This window comes from Vicugna pacos, chromosome 14 (genome assembly GCF_048564905.1).
Source record: "Vicugna pacos chromosome 14, VicPac4, whole genome shotgun sequence".
Lineage (NCBI taxonomy): Eukaryota > Metazoa > Chordata > Mammalia > Artiodactyla > Camelidae > Vicugna > Vicugna pacos.
The window spans coordinates 16,013,073-16,037,201 of record NC_133000.1 but is presented as its reverse complement, the minus strand read 5'-3'; the positions used below and the strand labels follow the sequence as shown (position 1 = coordinate 16,037,201).

Here is a 24,129-nt window from a genome sequence, read left to right as displayed (position 1 = left end):
TCCACTTTTGGGTTACAGTTGATAAACTAACCTTAACATTTTACTCCTTCACCAGCGTGACCTACTGTACACGACACGGACACAACCATGACACTGACCTGCAACTCACCACACAAGGGGGAGAACACCCAAACCACTCTATCTGCTGTTTAATGAGAAGGATCTAATGATCATGTGCTTGGATATTGCTGAAATGTTAAGATTGCTATAAATGCTGCTAAGCATTTACTCTTAACTTCTGTACTTATCTCCCTGTGGACTAAACACAAGCAGTATGCAGGCTGGCACTGGTCCAAGGACCACACTTTGAGTAGAACTGCTGGAAGAAGCGCCTGGGAGAAGAACTAGTGGAGGAGTTTATGACGTAACAGAAGAGGGGAGGTGAACAAGGAGATTTGTGGAAGATCAGGGAAGTTTTGAGAAAGAGGAAGTGGTTAACTGTGTTAACTGAAAGAAAGGTCAAGTAGGTCCAGGACCAAAAAGAAGTCATGAGTTGACAGTTAGGACACTGGTGACTTTTGAAAAAGTGCTGTCAGTGGAGTGCTGGTGGTGGTAGTTGAAGAAGCCAGCACTAGTAGGCTGAAGAGCTGGGAGAGGAGGAGCACAAATGGGGATGATCCTTTCAAGATAATAAGGAAATGAAAACAGTGTGGTAGCCTACCAAAAAGTTAAAGGAAGATTTCTTAGTCTAGGAGAGACTCAAAAAAATATTCTGATATCACTGAAGGGGCCTCAAACTGAGAAGAGTTTTATCTCCAGATAGAAAATCTAAGAAAGGTTTTTTGTTTGTTTGTTTTTGGTCTTAACAGTAATCTTAAAATGACTATGGAGGTAGAGGAAGATTAGGGGACATTTCTTTGAAGAATCTGCAGAATTTCTAACACTTCTTTGGTGGTGCAACAGAAAACTGTGGGGGGCATGTAACGATTTTGACAGACTCAATTGCTCCCAAGTTTTGTATAAGGACTTTAAATGTAGTAGGGGATATAGTTAAATTAATCCATGGTAAAGATACACATCCTTTTGTAAACTGAGAATTCTCTTTGATCTACTGTAATTGTGGTAAATCCAGGAGATGATAAACTGAGTTTAAAATAAAGCAAGTCATATCTATATATGAAGAGAGTTTACTTCAGGTTCTAGAACTTTCCTCTGCTTCCCTTCCTGTCCCAGTTTTAGCAAACAAGCATTTACTATGTGCCCAACACCGTGCTATGTACTAAGGATTAGGTACTCATCAGGATGAGCAGTCTCTGTCCTAAAGGGGCTCATTGGAGATATATTATCAGTTATGATGCTTTTTGGTGGAAAAAACTAAAGACCCCAACTCTGTTGAGGTCAGCTCCAGGGTTGGTCAAATCAGAGGCTCATTTGTGTCACCAAGGACTTGGATTTTCCATTGTGCTGTCCTTAGCATTTCTGCCTCATCCTCCGATCAGCTTGCCTTAAGTCACAATGGCTGCAGCTATTACAAGTGTCACATCCTCAAAAATAGTTAAGGGATAGAAGAACTGTGTCATCCTTGTATCCCATTTTAGTAGACTCACAGCAGAGTATCTTTGATCTTGCAAAGACCAAAACTGCATCCTGTGTGCCTTTCAACACTAACCCTGGGCAGGATGAGTAGGATTACCACTTTGATTGTATTGGCTCTCTGTAGCTGGGGCTGGCCATGGACCCCACCTCCTGATAAAATTTTGGTCCCCAAGGGAGGGTTTTTGAACTTAGGCAGGACTGGTTGTTGAGTACTCAGCCAATGATTGCCAAGCGTTTTTCACAGTATACATGACACGCAGGGATAAACCCAAGAACTGTGACTTGCCTGAAGGCTCCTGCGACCTCAGCCCTGCTCAGCTGTTCCAAGGATGAGGCGATTCCTATCAGAACACAGCTGTATTTTATTCAGCACCTCAGTTAGGAAGCTCTGACCCGGCAACCCACAGCATCTGCCAATTAGAGAAAAACACGTACTCAAACTAGACAATCTATTATTATGAGTAAATACCAAGGGACAGAAGACAGTTTCTAAGCCAATGTTTGATGGTGGTAGTTCCTGCAAACTCTTCTGTCTTTGTACGTACTGCTTCTCTCTTTTTGGTATTTTCTTTAACACAATGTAATGGGTAAGTAGAGTCAAATATATCGGGGTTCAGATCTTCTGCCACCCATCAGCTCTGCAATATTGGGCATAACTCCTCTGAGCCTGGTGGAACAGGACTACGACTCATTTTAAACCGTTGTTTCTGAGGATTAAATAAAATAATTACGTAAAGTGGCCAGAACAATCCCTGGTATTTAGTAAGCCCTCCTTAAATGTTAGGTCTGTAGGGCAAACTTCTACTCAACTGCCACTGTTCCGCCAAAGATGACCCTTAAATACATCGATGGCGCCTCCTGTTTCTACACCACTATTAAAACATTTAGCGTCCTATCACCAGTTCTTTGCCCACAACTCCCCCACCCCCACCCTCCCTTGCCTAAAAAGAGCTCTAAAAGACCAGTAATTGTCCCACACTTGGTATTTCCTAATGGCTGGCAAAATTCAGCTCCTAATAGGTGTTCCAAAAGTGTTTGTTTTTGTTTTGGCCGACTTCGCTTAACGGATTGGGCGGAAGGAGCGCGGGCGAGGAAGGCGCCGCCCACGGAGGAGAGGGGCGTGCCCGCCCAGGATGCGCTCGCCCGATGTTCCCCGCGGGGCCCGAGCCGCAGTCCCTGACCCACCCACAGATAGAGGTGGGGCCCACTCTCACCCCCCAGCCTGGGGAGCGCCCCGTTACCGGCACCCACGCCTGCAGGGGCGACTTTCGGGGAGAGACAGGTTCGGGCGGCGGCGGCTGCCTCAGGGGAGGCGCCTGGGTCCAGGCCGGGCTCCGCGCCCGGCTTGCCCGACCTCGCGCCCCCCGCCCCGCGCACCGCCCGGCACCCCGGTGCCCTCTCGACGCCGGCGGGCCCGGGAGCCTCGCGGACGTGACGCCGCGGGCGGAAGTGACGTTTTCCCGCGGTTGGACGCGGCGCTAGGTTGCCGGGCGGGGGAGGGCTCGTCCGGTTTTTCTCAGGGGACGTTCAAATTATTTTTGTAACGGGAGTCGGGAGAGGACGGGGCGTGCCCCGACGTGCGCGCGTCCTCCCTCCCCGGCCTTCCTCCAGCGGTAGCCGGCGCCAGCCCTGGGAGGGCGTCATGCCGCCCAAAACCCTCCGGAGAGCAGCCGCTGCCACCGCCGCCGCCGCCGCTGCCGCGGAGCCCCCGCCGCCGCCGCCGCCCCCGCCGCCGCCGCCGCCGCCGGAGGCGGACGCCGAGCAGGACAGCGGCCCCGAGGACCTGCCTCTCGCCAGGTGAGCGAGCGGAGCCGCCGCGGCTGCCGGCGCGCGGGAAGGGCGCCCGGAGGGTGCGTCGGCGGGCGCCGCGGCGTCTAGGCGGGGGCGCGTCTCCTCCCGGGGCCGGGTCCCGGCGGGAGGAGGGTCCCTCTCTGGCCCCCACCGCCGCGGAGCGCCCGGAGGAAGCTGACAGGGGTCTGGGTTCGGGAGCGAGGGGAGGGCGGCGCGGAGGGGTCTTGGCTCCAGCTTGACAGGTGTCGGGCGGGTGGGGCTCGGGTCGCTGAGCGAAGTGACAGGTGCCGCCTTTCCTCTGCGATACGGGAGGCTCTCAGGCGGCGGGTAATTTCGAGAGACCCCATTGCCTGCAAACAAACAAACAAAAAGACTAACTCGTGTCGGCTGGAGAGGTTTTTATCCTGTTAAGATTTGTAGTCCTTCGGTGGTCGTTTGACTTTCTGTTTTGGTTTCCTGCGATGCAACAGTTGGAAGTGTTTTCCTCTGGGCGTGCATCTGAAGCCCAGTCTGGGGGAGGCCAACCAGAAAAGCCTTGGACGCTGCTGCAGAGATGCCATCGAACGTGAAGTGCAGGGTCCTGGGTGTCATTTGCCCCCAGGGGAGTCGGCTGAGGGTTTTGTGGGGTTCCCTCATAAGAGTGCTTTGAGTTCTTGGAGATTTTGAGTCATCGGTAATGAGTGGTGGAACGTAACTCTTTAGAGGAATTGATGTAAGGGCAACAGTTTTGTGAGATATTTAGCCCCAAAGCTTAAAAGTTTCTAAATTTTTCCTTTTTGTTGTTGTTGTGTTAAAATTTTCTTCCATGTTGTCTTCAGCCTGACTCAATATTTCTTCCATTTTGCCTTTTGGCTTGAGATAGCAAGGATCCCGCTGTCCCTCTCTTTTGTTTAGGTACAAAATTAGTGCTTTTGTGCTCATATGGAACTTTTTTCTGCCTAAGTGGAATCTAAATTTAAACAAGTCCTTGATGATGCAGTAGAACATGCCAAGGAGTTATTTTATTGCAACAGCTTATTTTTCTTGATTGTGATGCTTTAGGTTTAGAAGCTAAGATGGAAAGAGTATAATTGTCATTATTATTGTCAGCACTGGCCCTGCTTTGAGACTGCGTATCAGTTGCAGGGGAATGGGACTCCTTTCTGTTCCTCACCACTCCCTCCCACAGTTCTAGCCCATAAGCAAATCCTATTTCTTTTAACTCCCAGACACTAACAGAATTCAGGACAATTTGTTAAAGATTGGAATGAGCTTTTGGAAATGGCTTGTGAAAGACTATTGAAAGTTCATATATTTAAATAGACTGTCTTATGGATCAATTAAAAATCATATTCACTAGTTTAGAAAAAGTCCACTGATAAGCTGGGAGAAGATGATAATTTCTGATTAAACTCGGATATATCCAGTATTTGAAAGTTTCCTTTTAGAAAGAGCAGTGAAGTCTATGGTAAAGAAGTCCATGTTATCCACAGAGCTTGGAAATATCCTTGGTTTTGTTAGGATAACCAGAAGTATTGATGTTCTGGCCATCACCTGGGAAAAGGAGGACTTTGTTTCTTTTATTTTTCAGTGTATTATTTTATATACCTTTAAACGATGAAACTATCAGAAATTCTCCTGTAAGTCAAAACTATACAAGATACAGTCTTCTCTTGATTATCCTTATCCACAAAAGCTTTCATTAGCATGGGCAATTAAACTCTGTTAACTGCTTAGCAAGGATAGAACGACTGCCTGGTAATCTGAAGTTGAGAAACTTAGGGATGAATTCAGGGCTCATTTCAGCTGCATTTCCGGTGGCAGAGCCCATGTCTATCTTGAGAGTTGAGGTCTTTTTTCTATTGTATTATCTCTGGCTTAAGTGATGTAGTTCTTAAGGAAAACTATCACTATGAACAGCACACAATCTTCATTCTCAAGATAACCAAAAGTTAATTACGTTTCAAAGGTGGGTGAGCAGTCTGGAATAGTGGTCAAGGGCATGGATTATAGACTCTCAGGCTTGTATCAGGGTTTTCCACTTACTGGCTGAGATCTCAGGTGAATGCTTTCACATCTCTTACTTGGTACTTATCTGTAAAGCAAGGATAGCAAGAGTCCTTAACTAATAGGGCTGATGTGGGGATTCCGTGAAACCACATGTTTAAGGTACTTTGTATGGGGTCACAGTAAATACTAAAAAATTATTAGCTATTCCTCATGTTATTATTATTATTATTAGATGTCAAATAGACATTAAGTGAATGCAGAAGAATTAGCCAAGAATTTTTTGACTGCCTGTTTTGGTTAAGCAAGATCAAGAAGAAAAGGCTGAAATAAGCATAGCAATAATTTAATCAGCATGTAAGAAATACTAGTAGGTAGAGAGAGTAAATGAAACATTGATAAGAGTAGGCTGCATTTTAGCAAAGTCATTGATACTGAGTTGATTCCATAATATTATCTATGGCTTTCCTCTTGCTATTGTTGTCCCAGTTTTCCCAAACAGCTTTAGCTGTTATACTTACCTTCCTTCACAAAGCTATCTTGCTGCCCTGAAGTATATGTGATTCACCAGTCCAGCCAACATTTTTCACTGTGTGGTGTTCTTCTTTTGGAGAGACTGAAAAAGATAAACGTATGTTTAAATTCCAAGTGTAATGTTTTTCAAAAATAAATCAGACCCTAAAATATTTAGTGATGCTGTCTTTTAGAATAGTGCTATTATATGCAAACCATTGAAATAAATGTTTACTTAATTTGATTAAAAGTATGTGCCTTTATGTTTTCATTTGGTAGACTTGAGTTTGAAGAAACTGAAGAACCTGATTTTACTGCATTATGTCAGAAATTAAAGGTACCAGATCATGTCAGAGAAAGAGCTTGGTTAACTTGGGAGAAAGTTTCATCTGTGGATGGAGTATTGGTAAGAATTGTCTTAAAATTTTTTTGAAAACATTTTTCTCATTTTAAAAATAATTTTGAATCACTGTAGAAAATTTGGAAAATAGAAAAATATAAAGCAAAGCTAGTAGTAATTCTATTACCTAATTTACTTCTGACAGCATTAATAATTTTTAAAACTCCCCATGTAAGCCCCCCACCAAAGTATTTTAAAGCAAATCTTAGGTATAGTTTTTTGTAAATATTTCTCTATGCTATACTTTTTAAAAAACAAAGCCATACCTCATAAAATAATTTTTAATATCTCATATTATGTAGTCAGTGTTCAAGTTTCCTGATTGCCTTAGAATTAGTTTTGTTAGAATTTAAGATCTTTGATAATATTTTGATATATTTCTTCCATTAAAAAATTTTTTTTTAGTTATTTTTCTTTGGCGGGGGAGGTCATTAGGTTTTATTTATTTATTTAAATGGAGGTATTGGGAATTGAACCTGAGACCTCATGCATGCTAGGCATGTACTCTACCACTTGAGCTATCCCTCTACTGCCCCCAGTTTTTTTCTTTTCATATGTATATGTATATATATAATAACAACAGTAAGACTGCCAGGAAAGAATTACTGGTGCTTTATATGTACTGGGAGAATATTGTAAGCACTTTACAAATAACTCATTTAACCCTCCATTGAAATATATGAAATATAAAAATAAAATCTTTATTTTACACATAAAGTGTAAAGCCTTCAGTTTACAGATGAAAACACTGAAGTAGAGTGAGGTTAAATAACCTAACCAAGAACCCTGACTAATAAGACCTAAAACATAGATTTGGGATTATATAGTTATATGGTTACATGTGGTTACATGTAGTTACATGTAGTTTTTAGAAAATTTTTTCTTAACATATGAGCATTTTCTTATGCTATTACATATTTTTTGATATTTGATAATGTAGTTTCTAGTGGTAGTGTAATGTTTTATGTATTAGATGTATTTTAATTTGTGAACTCTTACTGTTATTGGGCCTTTCCCCCCCAAGTTTTTGGAGCTATAAAATAATGTGATAAACATCCTTATTCATAAGAATGATGCCTAGTGCAAAATAAGTCCTTGATGATTTGTTAAATTAGTGAAGGAATCTCTGATTATTAGAAGACATTGTTACAAGTTGAATCACTGAGTCAAAAGCTATGAACATGTGTAAAACTCTTGATAATTATTGCTACATTGAGCTCCAGACACTTTTAATGAGTTTACTTTCTCATCAGCATTGTATTAGAGTACACATTTATCTGTTTTTACTGATCACATCAACACAACAAAATATGTTTATGTACATCCCATACAAATAACTATTTAAAACCATTAAAAAAAAATCTCTGGTGTCTTAGTTTATTCGGATTATTGTAACAAAGTACCATGAACTGGGTAGCTTATAAACGATAGAAATTTATTTCTTGCTGTTCTGGAGGCTGAGAAGTTCAAGATCATAATGCTGGCTGATTCTGTGTCTGGGGTCCACTTCCTGATTCATAGATAGTGCCTTGTCACTGGCCTCACTTGGCAGAAGGGTTGGGAGTTTTTGCTAGCCTCTAAATAAAGGCACCAGTCCCATTCATGAGAGCTCTGCCCTCCTAACCTAACCACCTCCTAAAGGCCCTATCTCCTAACATCATCATCACATTGGGCTCACATAGGTTTTCAGCATATGAATTTTGGGGGGGGGGACACACACATTCAGTCCATAGTATCTGGTAATAAAAAAAAAAGAAAATGAATCTCACAATTCTGAAGATCTGAACATGCTCTAGAACTCCTCACTAAAAAGAATCACCTCAAAGTATCTAATATATATTTCCACTGATTTGGGTGTTTTATGTACAAAGCTCTTCTTGTGCATATGCAGTTAAAGAGAATCATAACTCCTTCACTTTCTTCTGTTGCATAAACACTAGGCTTTTAGTTTTCAGAAAGTTAGGAAGGGGTAGTTGATTATATAGAGTATTGGTGAATATAGGTAGTTTGCAAGTTTTAAGTGGGCTGTGTTTCAAATTTCTTAGGTTTCCAGGCTAGTTCACACAAATTTTTTTTTTAATTGAACTATAGCAATAATAGTTTTGGGCTTCAGACTTGAGTACATATATAAATACATGTTGCTGCTTTTATATCCTACCCTTTTCTTCTCCTGGCTTTGTCCCTACCTTCCATGGAAACTGGCACAGTTTAAAACTTGTCTTTTGATGGAGCTCACGATGGGGACTGGGATATGTAAATCGTTCCTGACTGGGTGCTGAGGAAGACAAGAAAGGAATTTCATATTACCTTTGGGATTTGGGGTATCTTTTTGTTGGGTACGACAGGATGATGTTGTATTGTCCTGTTACAGTTCCCCAGACTTTTACACAGACATTATTTTAAGTGATAGTTTCATTTTTGAGGGTTGGCCTGATCATTTAACTTTCTACTATACAATAATTTCTAAGGGAGAATGTGACACTGTGTGCTGAGAAGCGAATGAATGACAAAATGAACCTGTTTCTGATGCATCTATTCTAGTTGCAATTGGCTATCTTCTTTGAAACAAGAAGAGAAATGTGGTAACTCAGGCACCTTTTGGCAACTGAAAATAGATAATGTTTATTGGAATAGGGGGTGGCTTAAGAGCAAGGGTTTGTCATCAGACTGGACTGACTCAAGTCTCAGATCTACCATTTACTGGCTCCATGATCTTAAACAAGTTACTTAAAATCTTAAAACCTTGGTTTTCTTATTTGAAAATGGGACTAACAATAATTTCTGGATCTTGGAGTTATTTTGTGGATTAAATTCATATGAAACACTTACTAGTGTAAATGAGTGCCTATATGAGGTTGTGCAAGTAGAATTATTTGACTTAAGAACTACTGCAGAAAATCTTGTATTAATATAATTTTTTAGAAGAACTTGAGAATCAGTAAAAATGGTTGAATTTTTTAATGGATTTGTAGTGATTTTGATGTACTTTTCCTAACATTCACATTACTCAGTTTTTGAGTCAGAAAAGTTGTTTATGCATACATGAAAGTATAAATTAATCCTTTTAAAAGAAAGGTTTGTGGTAGTTTGTCTAGAAATTTCTCCTTTTTGTATAAATGTTTAATGAGTGTGTAATATGTGATTGCTGTCATAAATTTAGATTGCGTTCTTGCTACTTATAGAATATGAATAAAATAAGGAACTTTTCATCAAGAAATTGGCCAGGAGTGCTTTTTGTACTGTGACTTACGGTAAATCAGTTGTTGGAGTTTTGGTTTTCTTTCTGCGTCTTGAATGGCGGTGTGGTAGAATGGAAGAGGCCTGGACCTCAAGGCAAAAAACTATGTAGTCGTAGTGTAGCTATATGATTTTAGGCAAATTGGTTAGTGCTCCGGTCTCAGTTTGCTAATGTGTAAAGCAGAAATAATGTCTAGATGTCAACCTCTTAGGGTTTTGCATATATTTGCATATATTAGGGTTTTTCTATATTTATGTACACACACATATGTTTTGTGTGTGTATACATCCAAGAACTTTGAAATTTATTACCTTTGATAGAGGCATTTTGTTTTGTGACCCCAGATTATTTTAAAGTGTATCCCAGATTTGATGTTTCATCCATACATATTTCAGCATGTATGTGGAAAAATAAGAACTCTTAAAAAAAATGAACACAGTTCATCACACCTAACAAAATTAATGAAAGTTCCTTAATATCAAATGTCCAGTGTTCAGAATTTCTTGATTATTTCATAAATTCTTTTTTTTTCCAATCTGTTCTAATCAGGAATTAAACAAGGTCTATACAGAGTGAGTGGTTGATTTGTGTCTTAAATCTCTTTTAACCTGTAGGTTTTTACCTCTTCCTTTCCTCACACTTTCCTTCTCTTTTCTTATTGTTTATTAGTTGGGGAAACTGGATTGTTTATCCTGTGGAGTTTCCTACTGTGTGTATTTTACAGATTGCATCTTCTTCATTGTTTAACATATTTGTCTAATTCTCTGTATTTCCTAGAAATGGATCTAGAGGCCTGGTCAGATCCTGGTTTGATATTTTCTGTAAGAAATGCTTCAGAGGTGTTGTGTATGCCCGTTAGTAGGCATATAATGTCTTATTATCTTTCTCTCTCTCTCTCTTTTTTTTTTGATGTAAACTGTTATTAATGACTGGATCCATTAGATGAAGTGGTAACTGTATCTTTCTTTTTTCAATTAGTTGTAATTCTTCTGTAAAGAGAAACTATCCTCTATCAATTATTCTTATTCTGAAGTTCTTTCAGGAAAGGTAGGACAAGTGCTTCATTCTTTGCTTTTACGGACTAGTTTTCAAACTAATGAGTTTGTTCTGTAATATCCTCCAAAGATGACCAGTGATTAAAATCTTATCTTTTCAAGTATTATCTTGACAGTAGCAGTAGACCAGCTGGGCTGTACGTGGGCATTTCATAAGCTCTTTAACTCAGTGATAGTGTGACATACAGTTGACCCTTGAACAACGTTGAGGTTAGGGGCACCAACCCTCTACATAGTCGACAGTCCACATATTACTTATGGTTGGCCCTCCCTGTATGCGGTTCCTCCATTTTTGTAGTTCCGCATCTGAGGCTTCACCTAACCTCAGGTCATGTAGTACTGTAGTTAATTTACTACTGAAAAAAATCCACCTATAAGTGGACACACAGAGTTCAGAGACATGTTGTTCAAGGGTCAACTGTATTTTGTAATTTCAAGAATGAAATGTAAATGAGATCATACAGTATTTAACCTTTCAGATTGGCTTTTTTCATTCAGCGTAATTCCCTGGAAATACATTGAAGTTAAATGTCAATATATTAGTTTGCTCAGGCTGCCATGACAAGGTACTACAGACTGAGCAGCTTGAACAACAAAATGAAAAGGCAACCTGCCAATTGGGAGAAAACATTTGCAAAGCTTATACCTGATAAGGGGTTAATATCCAAAATGCGTAAAGAACTCATACAACTCAATGGCAAAAACCCAAACAATCCAATTAAAAAATGGGCAGAGGAATTGAATAAACATTTTTCTGTAGAAGACATACGGATGGCTAATAGGTACATGAAAAAGTGCTTAACATCACTTATCGTCGGGGAAATGCAAATCAAAACCACAATGAGACATCATTCGTATCTGTTAGAATGGCTGTTATCAAAAAGTTGAGAAATAACAAGTGTTGATGAGAATGTAGAGAAAAGAGAACATCTAGTACACTGCTGGTACGAATGTATATTGGTGCAGCCACTATGAAAACCAGTACGGAGTGGAGGAGGGAGAGAGAGCAAGATGGAGTAGGAGAATGCTGGGCTTACTGTCCCTCATGAACACATCAAAACTACAACTACATATAGAGTTACGCTTGGTGAAGACCTGGGGACTAGCAGGATGGCTCTTCTACAACAAATGCTGTAAAGGAAGAACCACACGAAGTCTGGTAGAAAGGGAGAAGAAACAGTCTGGTTGGGACCCACACACCTAGTGGGGGACCCAGAAGAGGAAGGGGATGTCACAGGCTTGGGGATCATTGCTGGGGCGGGTGAGGGATTCGAGCCACATATTAGGCATCGTAGCCTTGGGTCTGACACAGGGAAGACGACCCTTTTAGCTGGTTTGAAAACCAGTGGGGCTCACCGGATGGCTGTAAGAAACCGAGACTCCGTCATGAAGAAGGCATGCACAGACTTGCTTACTCTTAGTCACAGCACAGAGGCAGCAGGTTGAAAACTTCCTGGGGCTCCGACTGGCTTGCCAGGACCGCCCCAGCATTCCCCTGAGCCAGCACAGGGCTCCTTCTCCAGCCCCTCTTGCTCTGGTGCTGGGCACACCCCACTAAGGCAGAGGCTGCTGATAAGAGTGCCCACACTTGGAAGAAGTGGAGCCTGCTTGGACCCTGCCCCTATCTCTGACCAGGGCGGAGGCGGCCATTGCCAGCATGTGCGTCAGTGCATATACTCGGGAGGGAGCAACACCAGTTCCCAAGGGGAAAATGTCACTCAAGTATGTGTCCTTGCACACACTTGAGAGGGAGCAAAACTAGCTCCAGAATGGAGACTGCCATCATAGGAGCGCATGTCCCTGCACACACCTGGAAGGGAGCAAGATCACGTCAGTAGTGTGGCACCAACCCCTCAAGCCTTAACCCAGCCTTTTACCAAGAAATGCACATCAGGGACGGGGGGACAGTAAAACGAGTATAGAAGTGCAGCCCTACGCCTTCAGGCCGTGGACATGCCCCATACCAAAACAGAGACTGCTATCACACCTGGGAGAAACCCGACTCCCTCAGGGCTCCTGCTCCAGCCCCTTGAGCCCACCCCCCACCCCTCATAGGGCAGTGATAGCCATAGGAGAAGTCCCGCTTGCTCCTGGCTCTGACTCAAGCCCTACCAACTCCAGCCCTACCTCCTTCCAGGTAAGGTGGTAGCTACCAGCACACCTTGAGGGGAGATGTGCCCGTGCTCACTTCAGATCCAGCAGCTCTCCCAACAAAGCCACTGGGCACATGCAGGCTGTCTAGGGTTGCTCCCAAACAAGGACATTCCTTCAAGACTGAGAGAGGTAACTGTTTCACCTAACTTCATGGGGACAGAGAAAGTTAAAATGAGAAGACAGGAATATGTTTCAAATGAAAGTGCAAGAAAACTCCCTAAAAAAAATCTCTAGTGAAACACAGGTAAATACCTGATAAAGGGTTCAAAGCAATAGTAATAAAAATTCTAACTGAACTGGAGAAGAGAATAAATGAACAGGGAGAATTTTAACATGGAGCTAGAAAACGAAAAGAACCAGTCAGAGCTGAAGAACATAATAACTGAAATGAAAAACACATGAGGAAATTGACAACAGGTAGGGGGATACAGAAGAACATTTAAGGGATCTGGAAGATAGAATAATGGAAATCATCCAGTCAAAACAGCAAAAAGTAAAAACTTTTTTTTGAGTTATGTTTTTTTCGGTGGACATTTCTGAGGACTCAAACCCCTCAAGCAGCCAGGGGTGACAGCCTCTCAGATCGCTCTGAGGGAGTGCTCTGAAGAGGTAGGGGAGGAGCCAGGATATATAGGAGTTTTTACAACAAAGACCAGGTAGTCAAACATCAAAAGATTACTGTTAATTAAAGAAAACCAGATATCACAAGTTAAGGAATTTAGCGCTTTTCTATGTTTGGGAAGGCACAAAGGTCTGAGCTCACTGAAATCATTTCTTTGATATGCACTTTAGCTCTCTAGGGCCAGTCTCCTGTGCTTCCCATCCTGAGTCCCCTCAGGGGTCATCTTTGAGGGTGGCTGAAGAGGCTGGGCTGCCTGCTTGTCTGTATCCTGAGCTCACTGTTGGGTGTGGCAGTAGCAGCAGATGACCTGATGGCCACAGCATTCTTTGTTTACTGATATGACTTCCAGTATTTTTAGTTCACAGTGCTCTCCCATGGTCCTAAATTCGACCAATATTTTGGAAGACGTTTCATGACCATCTTTGTCCCATGGCACTAGGAAGGCTCATTCCTAGGTCAGGCGAAGATTCTCTTGACATGCCACTCAAGGTGCTAATTTTTGGATCAGGCCCTGTTGTCAAATCTGTCTTTGAATTTTTCATTTTAGCTGTTACACTTTTCAGCTCCAGAATTTCTGTGGGTTTCTTACTTAGGTGTTCTGTCTATTGATATTTCCATTTTGTTTATAAATCATTTTCTTGACATGTCTTCCTTCAGTTCTTTGAGCATCTGCAAGATGGTTGTTTTAAAGTTTTCATTCGGTAAATCTGCCATTAATTCTTTTTCAAGGATACTGTCTGTTGGCCAACTTTTTTTCGTTAAATGAGCCATGCTTTCCTGTTCTTTGTATGCTTTGTCATTTTTTTTTTTGGTTGAAAATTGGACATTTGAATCTAATAATGTTGTTAAGTCTGGAAATCAGAATGTACCCCCTTCCCCAGAGTTTGTTGTTTTTTGGATTTTATTTTTCATTTCTCCTTTGCTTTGATTTGGTTTTGGCTGTTGCGTGCTGTGACTGTGCTGGGGATCAGCCAGACTTAAGGTCTTCTCAGATCTTTTCTGAGTCTGTGCCTTCCTTGGGTGTGCACTGTGACTTTCTCATTTCCTCTATATATGTGGTTGCTTTTGAATGTCATAGTCGTCAATGTCTGGCTTCCGAAAGAGGAAAAAGAAAAATGAGGAGTAGTAGGGGAAAGGTGCCAACCTTTTGAATCTCCTGAAAGTCACTTCAACTATTTGCAACAATGGGGGAGGTGCAATGACAGTAGCCCCACATCTTTGCCTGCACCTCTGTGATGAGCAGCCATCAGTGATCAGAGCACAGACTATGAAATGTGCAGGACTGGGACCTTTTTATGTACCCTGGCTCCTGCAGATTGTGTACAGGCTGCTTAAGGAACATGTGCGCAGTTGCATACCATGTGGTGACAGTTGGCCACAGGTATCTGCTACTGTGCAGAGCTAAAATTGACAGAAATTAACTATAATTTACCTTCTGTGCCTTCCCCTGGACGTTGCAAGGCTTTAATAGATTCCAGAGTTCCAGAATAGTTACATCAGACAGATTCTGCCAGTGCAATTTTTGTCTACGTGGGGAGGCAGGTTTCTAGTGCTTCCTACTCTGCCATCTTCCCAGAATTCTCTCTTCATGTGAATTTTAGGGTCAATATGTCGATTTCTTTTAGGAAGGCAGGTTGAGATTTCAGTAGTGGTTGCTAAATCTGTAGATTAATTTGGAGAGTATTGCCATCTTAACAGTGTTGTCTTCAGATGCATGAGCATGAAATGTCTCTTTTTAGGGGGGTGATAATTGCATTATTGAATAAGCCTCTGTGAATGGTAGAGCTTGACATTTAACATTATTCATTTGCTATGTAATTATTTTTATGTGATTGCAAGGAAGCTATAGTCCATCCAAAAATAGTTTAAACTGAACTACCTTCTTTTCTTTTGAATTTGTAAGGAGATGTAGTCACTTCTAGGTAAAACTCTTTTATCCACCAAGTTTATTCCAAATATACACAAAGCCCTTTCTGTCCCTGTGTATTCTGAGTAGAGCAACATATACAAGAAAAAAAAATGAATACAGCAAATGAAATCGTCAAGTAAAAAAGTGTCCAGTTTGCTTATATTTTGACCATGGGTATGGCATCAAGATTTCCTAATCAAGCAATGGAGAAAAACCTACATGAATCACATAGCAAGTTGTCAGAAAACACAAAATCCCTCAGTAACATTCATGAAGTTTTAATGGTCACGAAGCAAAAAACATTTTTTTCATCCAGTTTAATACTTTATTAAAATTGTTTTATATTGCATTTAATGACATAGCAATATGAGTATGTACATGTATAATGATTGACAGAATTATTTATGGCACACACCATTTAGTGAATATGACCTGTTCAAAAAACATATGTATTTATAATCTATCTACTCCCTGTGAAGATTTTCAAAAAACATTTCTTAATTACTGTTTTCCATTCTGAAATTCAGTCTCTCAGGATGCTGGCTTCAAAGTGTTCACAGCACTCATCTGAAAATTTTTATTCATCCCTCTGTCTCCCCCAGCCTCTACACTTTTACTACAATGGGACAAATACCTTTATCTCACAGCATGAGAAGCTGTGTCTTTAAAAGAGTTTGTAATCACCAAATTTCTGCCTCACAACAGAACAGTATCACAGTAACAATTGTTGGCAGTTATCAAACCACTGCAGTCCGACTGGCCTCCTGAAGCTGGGTTAAAGGCTGGCCTCTGCAAACCAGTCATGCTCTTGGCAGAGAAGAATAATGAAATGTCTTTCTATTTATTTATATCTTTTAAAGTCTCTTTCAACAATATTTTTTGTTTTTAGAGGGCAAATCTTACAATTAAAAAAATTATTCCTAAATATTTTATTCTTGTTGATGCTATTATAAATGGAATTTATTTTTAGTTTTTGGTTTACTCATTGCCAGTGTATAGACATACAGTTGACTTTTGTGTGTTGGTTTTGTACCCTGCAAACTTACTGAATTCATATTTTAGTTCAAATAGTTTTTTAGAGTATTCCTTAGGATTTTCTATCTGCAAGATCATGTTGTCTGCAAATGGAGATTATTTTACTTCTTCTGTAACAATTTGGATGTCTTTTATTTCTTCATCTTCCCTAATTGCCCTGGCTAGAACCTCCAATACATTGTTATCTTTTTCCTGATCTTACGGGAAGAACATTCAACCTTTGCCATTACCTGGTGTGGACTTTTTGTAGATGCCTTTTGTCAGGCTGAGGAAGTTCCCTTTTATTCCTGTTGTGCTGAGTGTTTTGCCAAATTATTTTGGATTTTGTCAAATGATTTTCTGTATCTATTGTGGTCATCATGTGTTTTTTCTCCTTACTGATATAATATATTACATTAATTTATTTTAAGATTTTAAGCCAACAGTGCATTTCCTAGGCTAAGTTCCACTTGGTCATGGTGTGTAATTCTTTTCATATGTTTGCGGATTTGGTTTCCTAGTATTTTGTTGAGGATTTTTATGCATAGGTTCAAAAGAGATTTTGGTGTCTTTTCTTTCCTTGTAATATCTTTGTCTGATTTTAGTATCTGGGTAGTACTGACTTCTCACAGAGTGAGTTGGAAAATGTTTCCTTGACTTCAGTTTTTATGGTTCAGTTTGATGAATTGATATTAATTCTTCTTTAAATGTTTGGTAGAATTCACCAGTGAAATCATCTGAGCCTGGACTTTTCTGTGTAGTTGTTTTAAAATTATTAATCTAGTCTCTTTACTTGTTACAGGTCTGTTCGTATTGTCAATTTCTTTTTAAGTCAGTTTTGGTAGTTTGTGTTTTTTTAAGACATTGGTTCATTTCATCTGCATTATCTGATTTGTCTGCATGCAGTGTTCCTAGCATTCCCATTATAATTCTTTTTATTTATGTAAGGTTGGTCTTAATGTCCTTATTTCATTCCTAATTTTAGCTTATTTGAGTCTTTCTTTTTTCTTGATTACTCTAACTAAAGGTTGCTCTATTTTGTTTTTTTTTCAAAAACCAATTTTTGGTTTAATTGATTTTCTCTACTTTTCTATTCTCTAAAAATTTAATCAAACCATTTCTTTCCAAATCTTTTCACCATGTAATGTTTTATATTTAACATATATGTCAGATAACATTATTAAAGTTCATCATAAACTTTCATCATGAACTACTCAGAGACAGCTAACATAATTATATATAATTATTATAATAATATGTAATTGGACTGCCTACTTTTAAAATTGATTTTTCTCCATGAAAGTTTTTACTGTTGGTCAATATTGTTTACTGCAGTGTATTTACTTCTTGACCCATCGAAGGAATTTTACTCTCATCTCTGAATGAAGACTATTTAATTTAATTTAATTTAATTTTGTGGTCACTATGAATCTTGTAACTGATTGTTTACTTTTTGATTGCTAAGTTTCAAGGCATAGAATGCAGTTTTTCAGATACTAACACCTTTCTTGTCATTTTCCCTCCACCATTTCTGTGTTTGCCTTTCAGCATTTTAGAGAAATGTATATGCACACACATTTAAAACTCAAGTATACTTATTTTTAAAAGTCAAATTTTATAGTAATAGAGTGAAAAGTGAATATCCATTGCTCTCTTTATATTCCCATCTGTGTAGAAATAACCACTGATAAACTCTGTGCTCATTCCAGCCCTCCAGTCCTTCCTCACCTCCTCCTACACACTCCGGCACACACACACAGAAGGATTTTTATTTTACCTCATTAAGGTCTTATTATATGTTTACACTTTTTAACCAATTCATTACCAAAGTTTTTAGATTAGGCAATAGATTCACATGGTTCAAGATTCAAAAGAAATAAAAACGTGAACAGTGAAAAGTCTCTCCCATTCTTTTCCCTAAGCTACACACTTCTTAGCTGTAGACAGCTAATAAGTTTCTAGTTTTTGCACTGTTTTCTGCCTTGCTTTTTTCATGTAGATATCTCTTGAAGAGCACCTCTCCCTCTTTGTTTAGCTTAATCTTTTTAGTGGGTGTATTTTCCATTGTATGGACATGTAATTTATTTATGTATTTCCCTGTTGACAAACATTCAGTTTATTTTTGAACATTTGACATTACACACCACTGCAATGAATATCTTTATATATACATTTCATGCACAAATGAGAGTAATTCTGTAATGTAGATTCCTAGACATGGAAGCGCTGGGTCAGAAGTCATTCACATTTAAAAATTTCAGAGGATTATGCTTTGCTCATAGAATAAAGGCTTTGCTGATATCTCACTTTTCCAGTGAGGTCTGCTACTGTTTACTACTGCAGTCTGCCCCTACTTCTCCCTCAAATTCTCTATTCACTTTACCCTGCTCTTTTTTTTAACATAGTGTGTGTGTGTGTGTATATATATATATGTGTGTGTGTGTGTGTATATATATATATATATGTATATGTGTGTGTATATATATATATATATAGTTTGCTTATATATGGTGATTTTTGTTTATTGTCTTTCCCCCCCCCCCAAAATCTCAGCTCCAGAAAGTAGGAATGTTTATTTTGTTTATTGATGTATTCCTAGCATTTAGAGTAGTGCTCCGTGCTTAGTGGGCATTTAGAAAATACTTATTTAATTAATTAAATGAATTAGAGAATAATGTCCAAAATTACACTTCCCAAAATGCCCAATTTCTTTACCCACATATTTTGAATTTTTTTTGGTCTTAAGGTAAGTTGATTCAGAATTATATATAGCACTCTGAAAACACCAAACTTTCCCCCACCTTGGATCTGTTTCAGAAAGTTTACCGAAGTTTGTTTATTAAATAATTATTTTTCCTAGGCATACAAAGCTGCCAGCCAGTGCTGTTTGTCATTATAAAGGTAAATTGTGTTATCTTGCTGCATTGAATTCTAGCAAAAGTGAAGTATTTTCTACTTTAGTTACTGAAGCATTATTGAAACTAAACATATGGGTTCTTGTAAGGTTTTTAAAATTTGGGCAAATTTGCCAGAGATTATCATTTTATGACTTGAAACCCCAAAAACTCACACCACAGGACTTGGTGAACAGTGATACCTTCCAGTTCCCTTCCAATTGATATTCTTTCGTTCTGACATCAACTCATTTATTCATTAGTTATGTTTTCCTTTTTTAAAGAATTACATGTGATATTGGTAGAATGAGTTCACATTGCAAACTTTGAAAGATAACTTTTATAATATAATTGAATCTGAGTTGTGGGCATTGACCTCTTAATGTTTTTTTATCTTTGTTTCTAAGAGTGGTAAACATCAGTTTCATAGATTTTTTTTTTTTAAACAGAAAACCCAACTAATTAGTGGCTGTTTTAATATGGTTGCAGTTTTCTCTCCTCTGGCTGCATCTTCTTGGGTGGATCATGGTTTGGGCCTTTGAGTCAATAAACTAAGAAGAGAGGTTGACTAAAAACTAAGTTCCAGGTCTGTTATGTGTCACATGTTGAGAAAGTGAGGTCTGTAATATCATTTCTTCATGTGGGTGGGTCCTTTTGATACTCACTAGCTTATCAGTGTGTGCTCAGGAGCTCAAGAAACTGTAGTAGAACCAATATTCTTACCTTATACCTTTTACTTGTGATTCAGTTGAGCACACTAGGAGGAAAAAGAGAAATTCAAAAAAGTCATTCTGTCCTATATTGCGGGGTGGCTATTATTGCTACTGCTTTTTCCAAAAATAGACATTTTACACCAAGTTAGTGCTGGACATTATACTAGGCTCTTGGGGGTACAGCAGTGAGTTAGATACAATTTTTATGTCTTCAGGGTGCTTACAGACTAGTTGAGATATGGACAATTGAACAAACAAGTAAACTGAACTTAAGTTTACTAAAGTGCTTAAACAAGCCTATCCACTAGGAGCTCAGTAGAAGTTCCTAAGGGAGGGAGCCCCTGGTGCTCATCTCTTGGGCAGGAGGCCAGATGAATCTGGGCTTGTCAGGTACATATATTTCTGGGAGTAGAGTCAACTCTCTTCCCCCAAAAGGCATTGTGTAGCTAGGTGGCTAATTCAGCTGATGTTTAACCCTGCATGTTGTATCAAAAACACAATTTAGTACAAGTAAGGTTAGCTTTTGCATTCTTCTTCTTGGCCCTGCCACTCGTGCCCCTTGCTTCATCTGAGCACATCAAAGAACTTTCTTAACACTAACTGCTGTCAGCTAATATTACACAGATGAGAGGGAAGATTTTCTGGCATATTAGCATGTTACCCTTTTTGTTCCTACATTTAACCTTGGTGAGGATGAAATCCAGGAGTGGAAGATAAAGGCAGCTCTTATCCCCTCTATTTCTCTAATACATATAGTTTGTAACTTTATTGCTAATCACTCATTACAGTCTCATAAGTCAAGTGTAAGAATCTATTCTTTTGACCCTGCGATAAAGAGCATATTTCTTATGGCTTATTTCCATCTTGGTCATGGCTGATATTTTAAAAAGTGAAGATGAGAGATAATAGTATTTTTAACTTTTAAAATTGCAATTTAAATTCGTGTTAGTTATGATATCATGAATAATAAGATAACCTCATTTCTGCTGTTTCCAAGATGATTTATGTCACCACTTGGTGGCGTTCTTTTATAAGTTAGTACATTGTAAAAAAGCAAGTACAAATCATCACTAATTAGGAGTTACCAGTTAGGTGGTTCAAGTGAACTAAACTAAATGGTCACCTATTAGGTAACCTCTTCAAGTGTTGATTGTAGATTTTGATTTAAACTACAATATATGTAAAAAGTTTTAATGTTTTAAAGATTCTTCTCGAGTATTCCTAGTTTTTTTCCCTCCTACTTTATGTCAATTTAGTACTTTTTTATTGACTTATTTTCTCCTCTATTATTGTAATTTAGAAAATGTATCAAGGATTAATGACGAAAATAAAACCGTTTGTAATCCTACCACCTAGAGATAATAATTAACATTTTGATGTATTTTTGCCTTTTCTTCCTCTTAAAATTTTTTTTACAAAATTGTAGTCAAAATATACACAGAATATTGTATTCTGGTGGGTTTTTTCTCTTAACATGTCTTTGATATTTTCCCATGTCCCAGTTTTTGAAATGCTTTGAGAGTTTTATGTTATTCTGTAATATAGCTATATTATAATTTATTTAACCATTCTACTCGGAGATATTTAAGCTTTTCCCACTACTTTTGCTATTATAAATAATTCTTTGAACATATATTACGCTAAATTTTGACTCAATACTCTAATTATTTTCATTGGATAAATTGTTAAATATAAAACTGCACTCTTAAGGAACTTGATGCATGTTAGCAAAATGTCCTTCAATTGACACTATTCTGAGGTTCAGTATTTTCAAAATATGTTTATTGGAAATTACTGTTTTTTCTTTTGCAAAATGTTTTTTCTTATCTTATGCCCATTTTTTCTTCCTTTCTTTAGTGATTTTTTTGGAAAAGAATTACTTTTTCTCTGTTTTAACAATTTTTAAGTGCTGTTTGAGCCCATTTCATAATTGTCACCTAAATTTTCAAGAAAACAAGTCAGTTATAGATTTTAGGTTGAAAATTGGAAAGTAAGACCTGAATCTTGAGAAAGCAGTCAGAGCTGGAAAGCAGAATGAGATATGTGAAACATCTGTGTGGAGATGATGGGTGTGCTGTCCAAGTGGATGAGATTGCACCCGAAAAGAGAAGGTGGTGGGGAAAAGTCCTTGGAGTTAGGAAACACTGAAGAAGTTGTGAGAGAGAGAAAAGAGAATGAGGATGTTAGAAAGTTTTAAAAGCTAAAGAAAAACGTTTCATGACAGTGGTGTCAGATGCTGTATGGAGGTCTTTGTGGATGAAACCAAAGAAAAGGCCATTCAAGTTAGAGATCTTTGGAGACTTAGAGAATAGCCTCAGTAGAACAGTGCTTGTATAGTGGAAGTAAGTGCTCAGTGGATGCGGTATGTCTGTCCTGTGAGAGTGTATTTGGTGAGCGTGTGTGTGTGAATAGTGAAAACAGTGAGAGGTTTGTATGTGTAGTTGGGACAGTAGCTTGATAAAGTCAAGGGATAGGTTTTTTTGTGTTTGTTTAAGGTGATGTGAGCTTATTTGTAACTAAAGGGAAATAAGCTTTTGGGAAGAACTGTTAGAGAAATTGCAAAAGACAGAGGGAAGAATTAATAAACTAGGTCTCGAAGAAGATGAGGGGCAATGTGATCCAAAGTGGGAGGTAGGGAGAGGTTAGATTTATTAATTTGAGAGTGGAAGAGAATGCCCTTTTGTCAAAATCAGAAGAGAAGAGGAACTTAAAAATGCAGAGACATTTGGAGGAAGACTAGAAGCTATGGTAATTAGAGATTATTTGATATGGAGAAAATAGTTGAGGCTTTTGGCATTTGATCCTTAAACCTTCTCAATAAAATAGAAATGAAGAGTATAGAATAGTAAAATAATTAAGAGTACAGGACCCTTGGTGGGGTGATGAATGAGATTATGGATTTTAATAGTCAAAATGTTAGGAACATCAATGTAGAAATATAACAAGGAAATATTCTTAAATACATGGAATAGTACTGAGTGTTAGGAAACCTGGATTTAGGTCTGTAGCATTGACTGGCTGTGTTGAACAGTCTCAACTTTCTAGTCTTTAATTTCTTAATCTGCACAATGAGAGGTGGATCAAATGACCTTTACAGATTGAAAAAACTGAACAAAAGAACAAAACATAGCTGCACTAATCAAGACATTGTCGTACTGATGAAAAGAAAAACAAATAGGTCAATAGAACAGAACAGAGAATACAGAAACAGAATCCACACATATATAGTCAATTTTTGCACTTGGAGGTACAAAGATAATTTAGTGGAAAAAGGATATTCCTCTCAACAAATGATGTTAGAGCTATTGGACATCCATATGCAAAAAATGAACTTTATTCCCTATCTCGCACCATTTATAAAAATTAATTCAAATGAATCATAGACCTAAACTTGTAGAAGACAACATAGGAGAAAATCTTTGTGACCTTGGGTTAAGCAAAGATTTCGTAGGTAGTATCACCAAAAGTATCATCCATAAAAGAAAATAATAAATTGAGCTTCATCAAAATTAAACACTTACGCTCTTTGAAAGACACTACTTAGGAAAATGAAAAGAAAAGCCATGGATTGGGTGAAAATTTTTGCAAGACAGGTCTCTGTTAAGGAATTTGAATCCAGAATGTATAAATAACTCTTGCACCTTAATAAGACAAACAGCTGCATAGAAAATTGGCAAGAGATTCGAAAAGGCCCTTTACCAAAGAAGGGATATGGATATTAAGTAAGATTTGAAAAAATACTCAATGTCATTAGTCCTTGTGAAAATGTACCAGTATACCTGCTAGGATGTCTAAAAAACAGAAAACAACAAACAAATAAAAACTAAGTGCTAGTGAGGATGTGAAGCAACTAGAACTCTCTTTTGTTTCAGGTGGGAATGCAAAATGGTACAGCCACCTTGGAAGACAGTTTATCAGTTTCTTATAAACTTAAACTTACATTTAATGTAGAACTTAGCATTCCCCAACTAGATATTCACCCAAGAGAAATGAAAACATACATACACTTAAAGATCTGTGGTTGTGTATTTAAGGCTAGGGTTAGTAGCCTTATTCATAAAGATGTCTTTAACTGTTAGAATAGGTAAACAAATTGTGGCATATTCATACAATGGAGTGCTACTCAGCAATTAGAAGAAATAAATACTGGTAGATACAACAATATGGATGAGTCCTCAGAAGCATTATGCTAAGTGAAAGAAGCCAGGAAAAAAAGGCTAGTGACTGCATAATTCCATTTATATGACATTCTAGAAAAGGAATTAAAATCAGATCAGTGGTTGCCAGGGTTTGGAGGTCAATGA

At 38.6% G+C, this 24,129-nt stretch overlaps 1 protein-coding gene and 1 long non-coding RNA gene across 4 annotated transcripts in view; one reads left to right on the top strand and one right to left on the bottom strand.

The window, feature by feature from the left end:
• The window catches only part of LOC107034993 (uncharacterized), a 31,694-nt gene extending 28,811 nt beyond the window's left edge, over positions 1 to 2,883 (bottom strand). The window contains exons 1-2 of the long non-coding RNA XR_012079993.1: positions 2,751 to 2,883; positions 1,823 to 1,946 (exon numbers count right to left, since the gene is read on the bottom strand). This is a non-coding gene — a long non-coding RNA (uncharacterized lncRNA). The remainder of the gene's footprint in view (positions 1 to 1,822; positions 1,947 to 2,750) is intronic.
• Positions 2,884 to 2,997: 114 nt separating this feature from the next.
• RB1 (RB transcriptional corepressor 1) overlaps positions 2,998 to 24,129 on the top strand; it is a 106,902-nt gene continuing 85,770 nt past the window's right edge. The window contains exons 1-2 of one of the 3 annotated variants that reach the window (XM_072976223.1): positions 2,998 to 3,333; positions 6,106 to 6,232. In XM_072976223.1, coding sequence (XP_072832324.1) covers positions 3,179 to 3,333; positions 6,106 to 6,232 — 282 coding nt within the window. In that variant the 5' untranslated portion in view covers positions 2,998 to 3,178. The remainder of the gene's footprint in view (positions 3,334 to 6,105; positions 6,233 to 24,129) is intronic. The other 2 variants (XM_072976227.1, XM_072976224.1) reach the window with 2 other exon arrangements.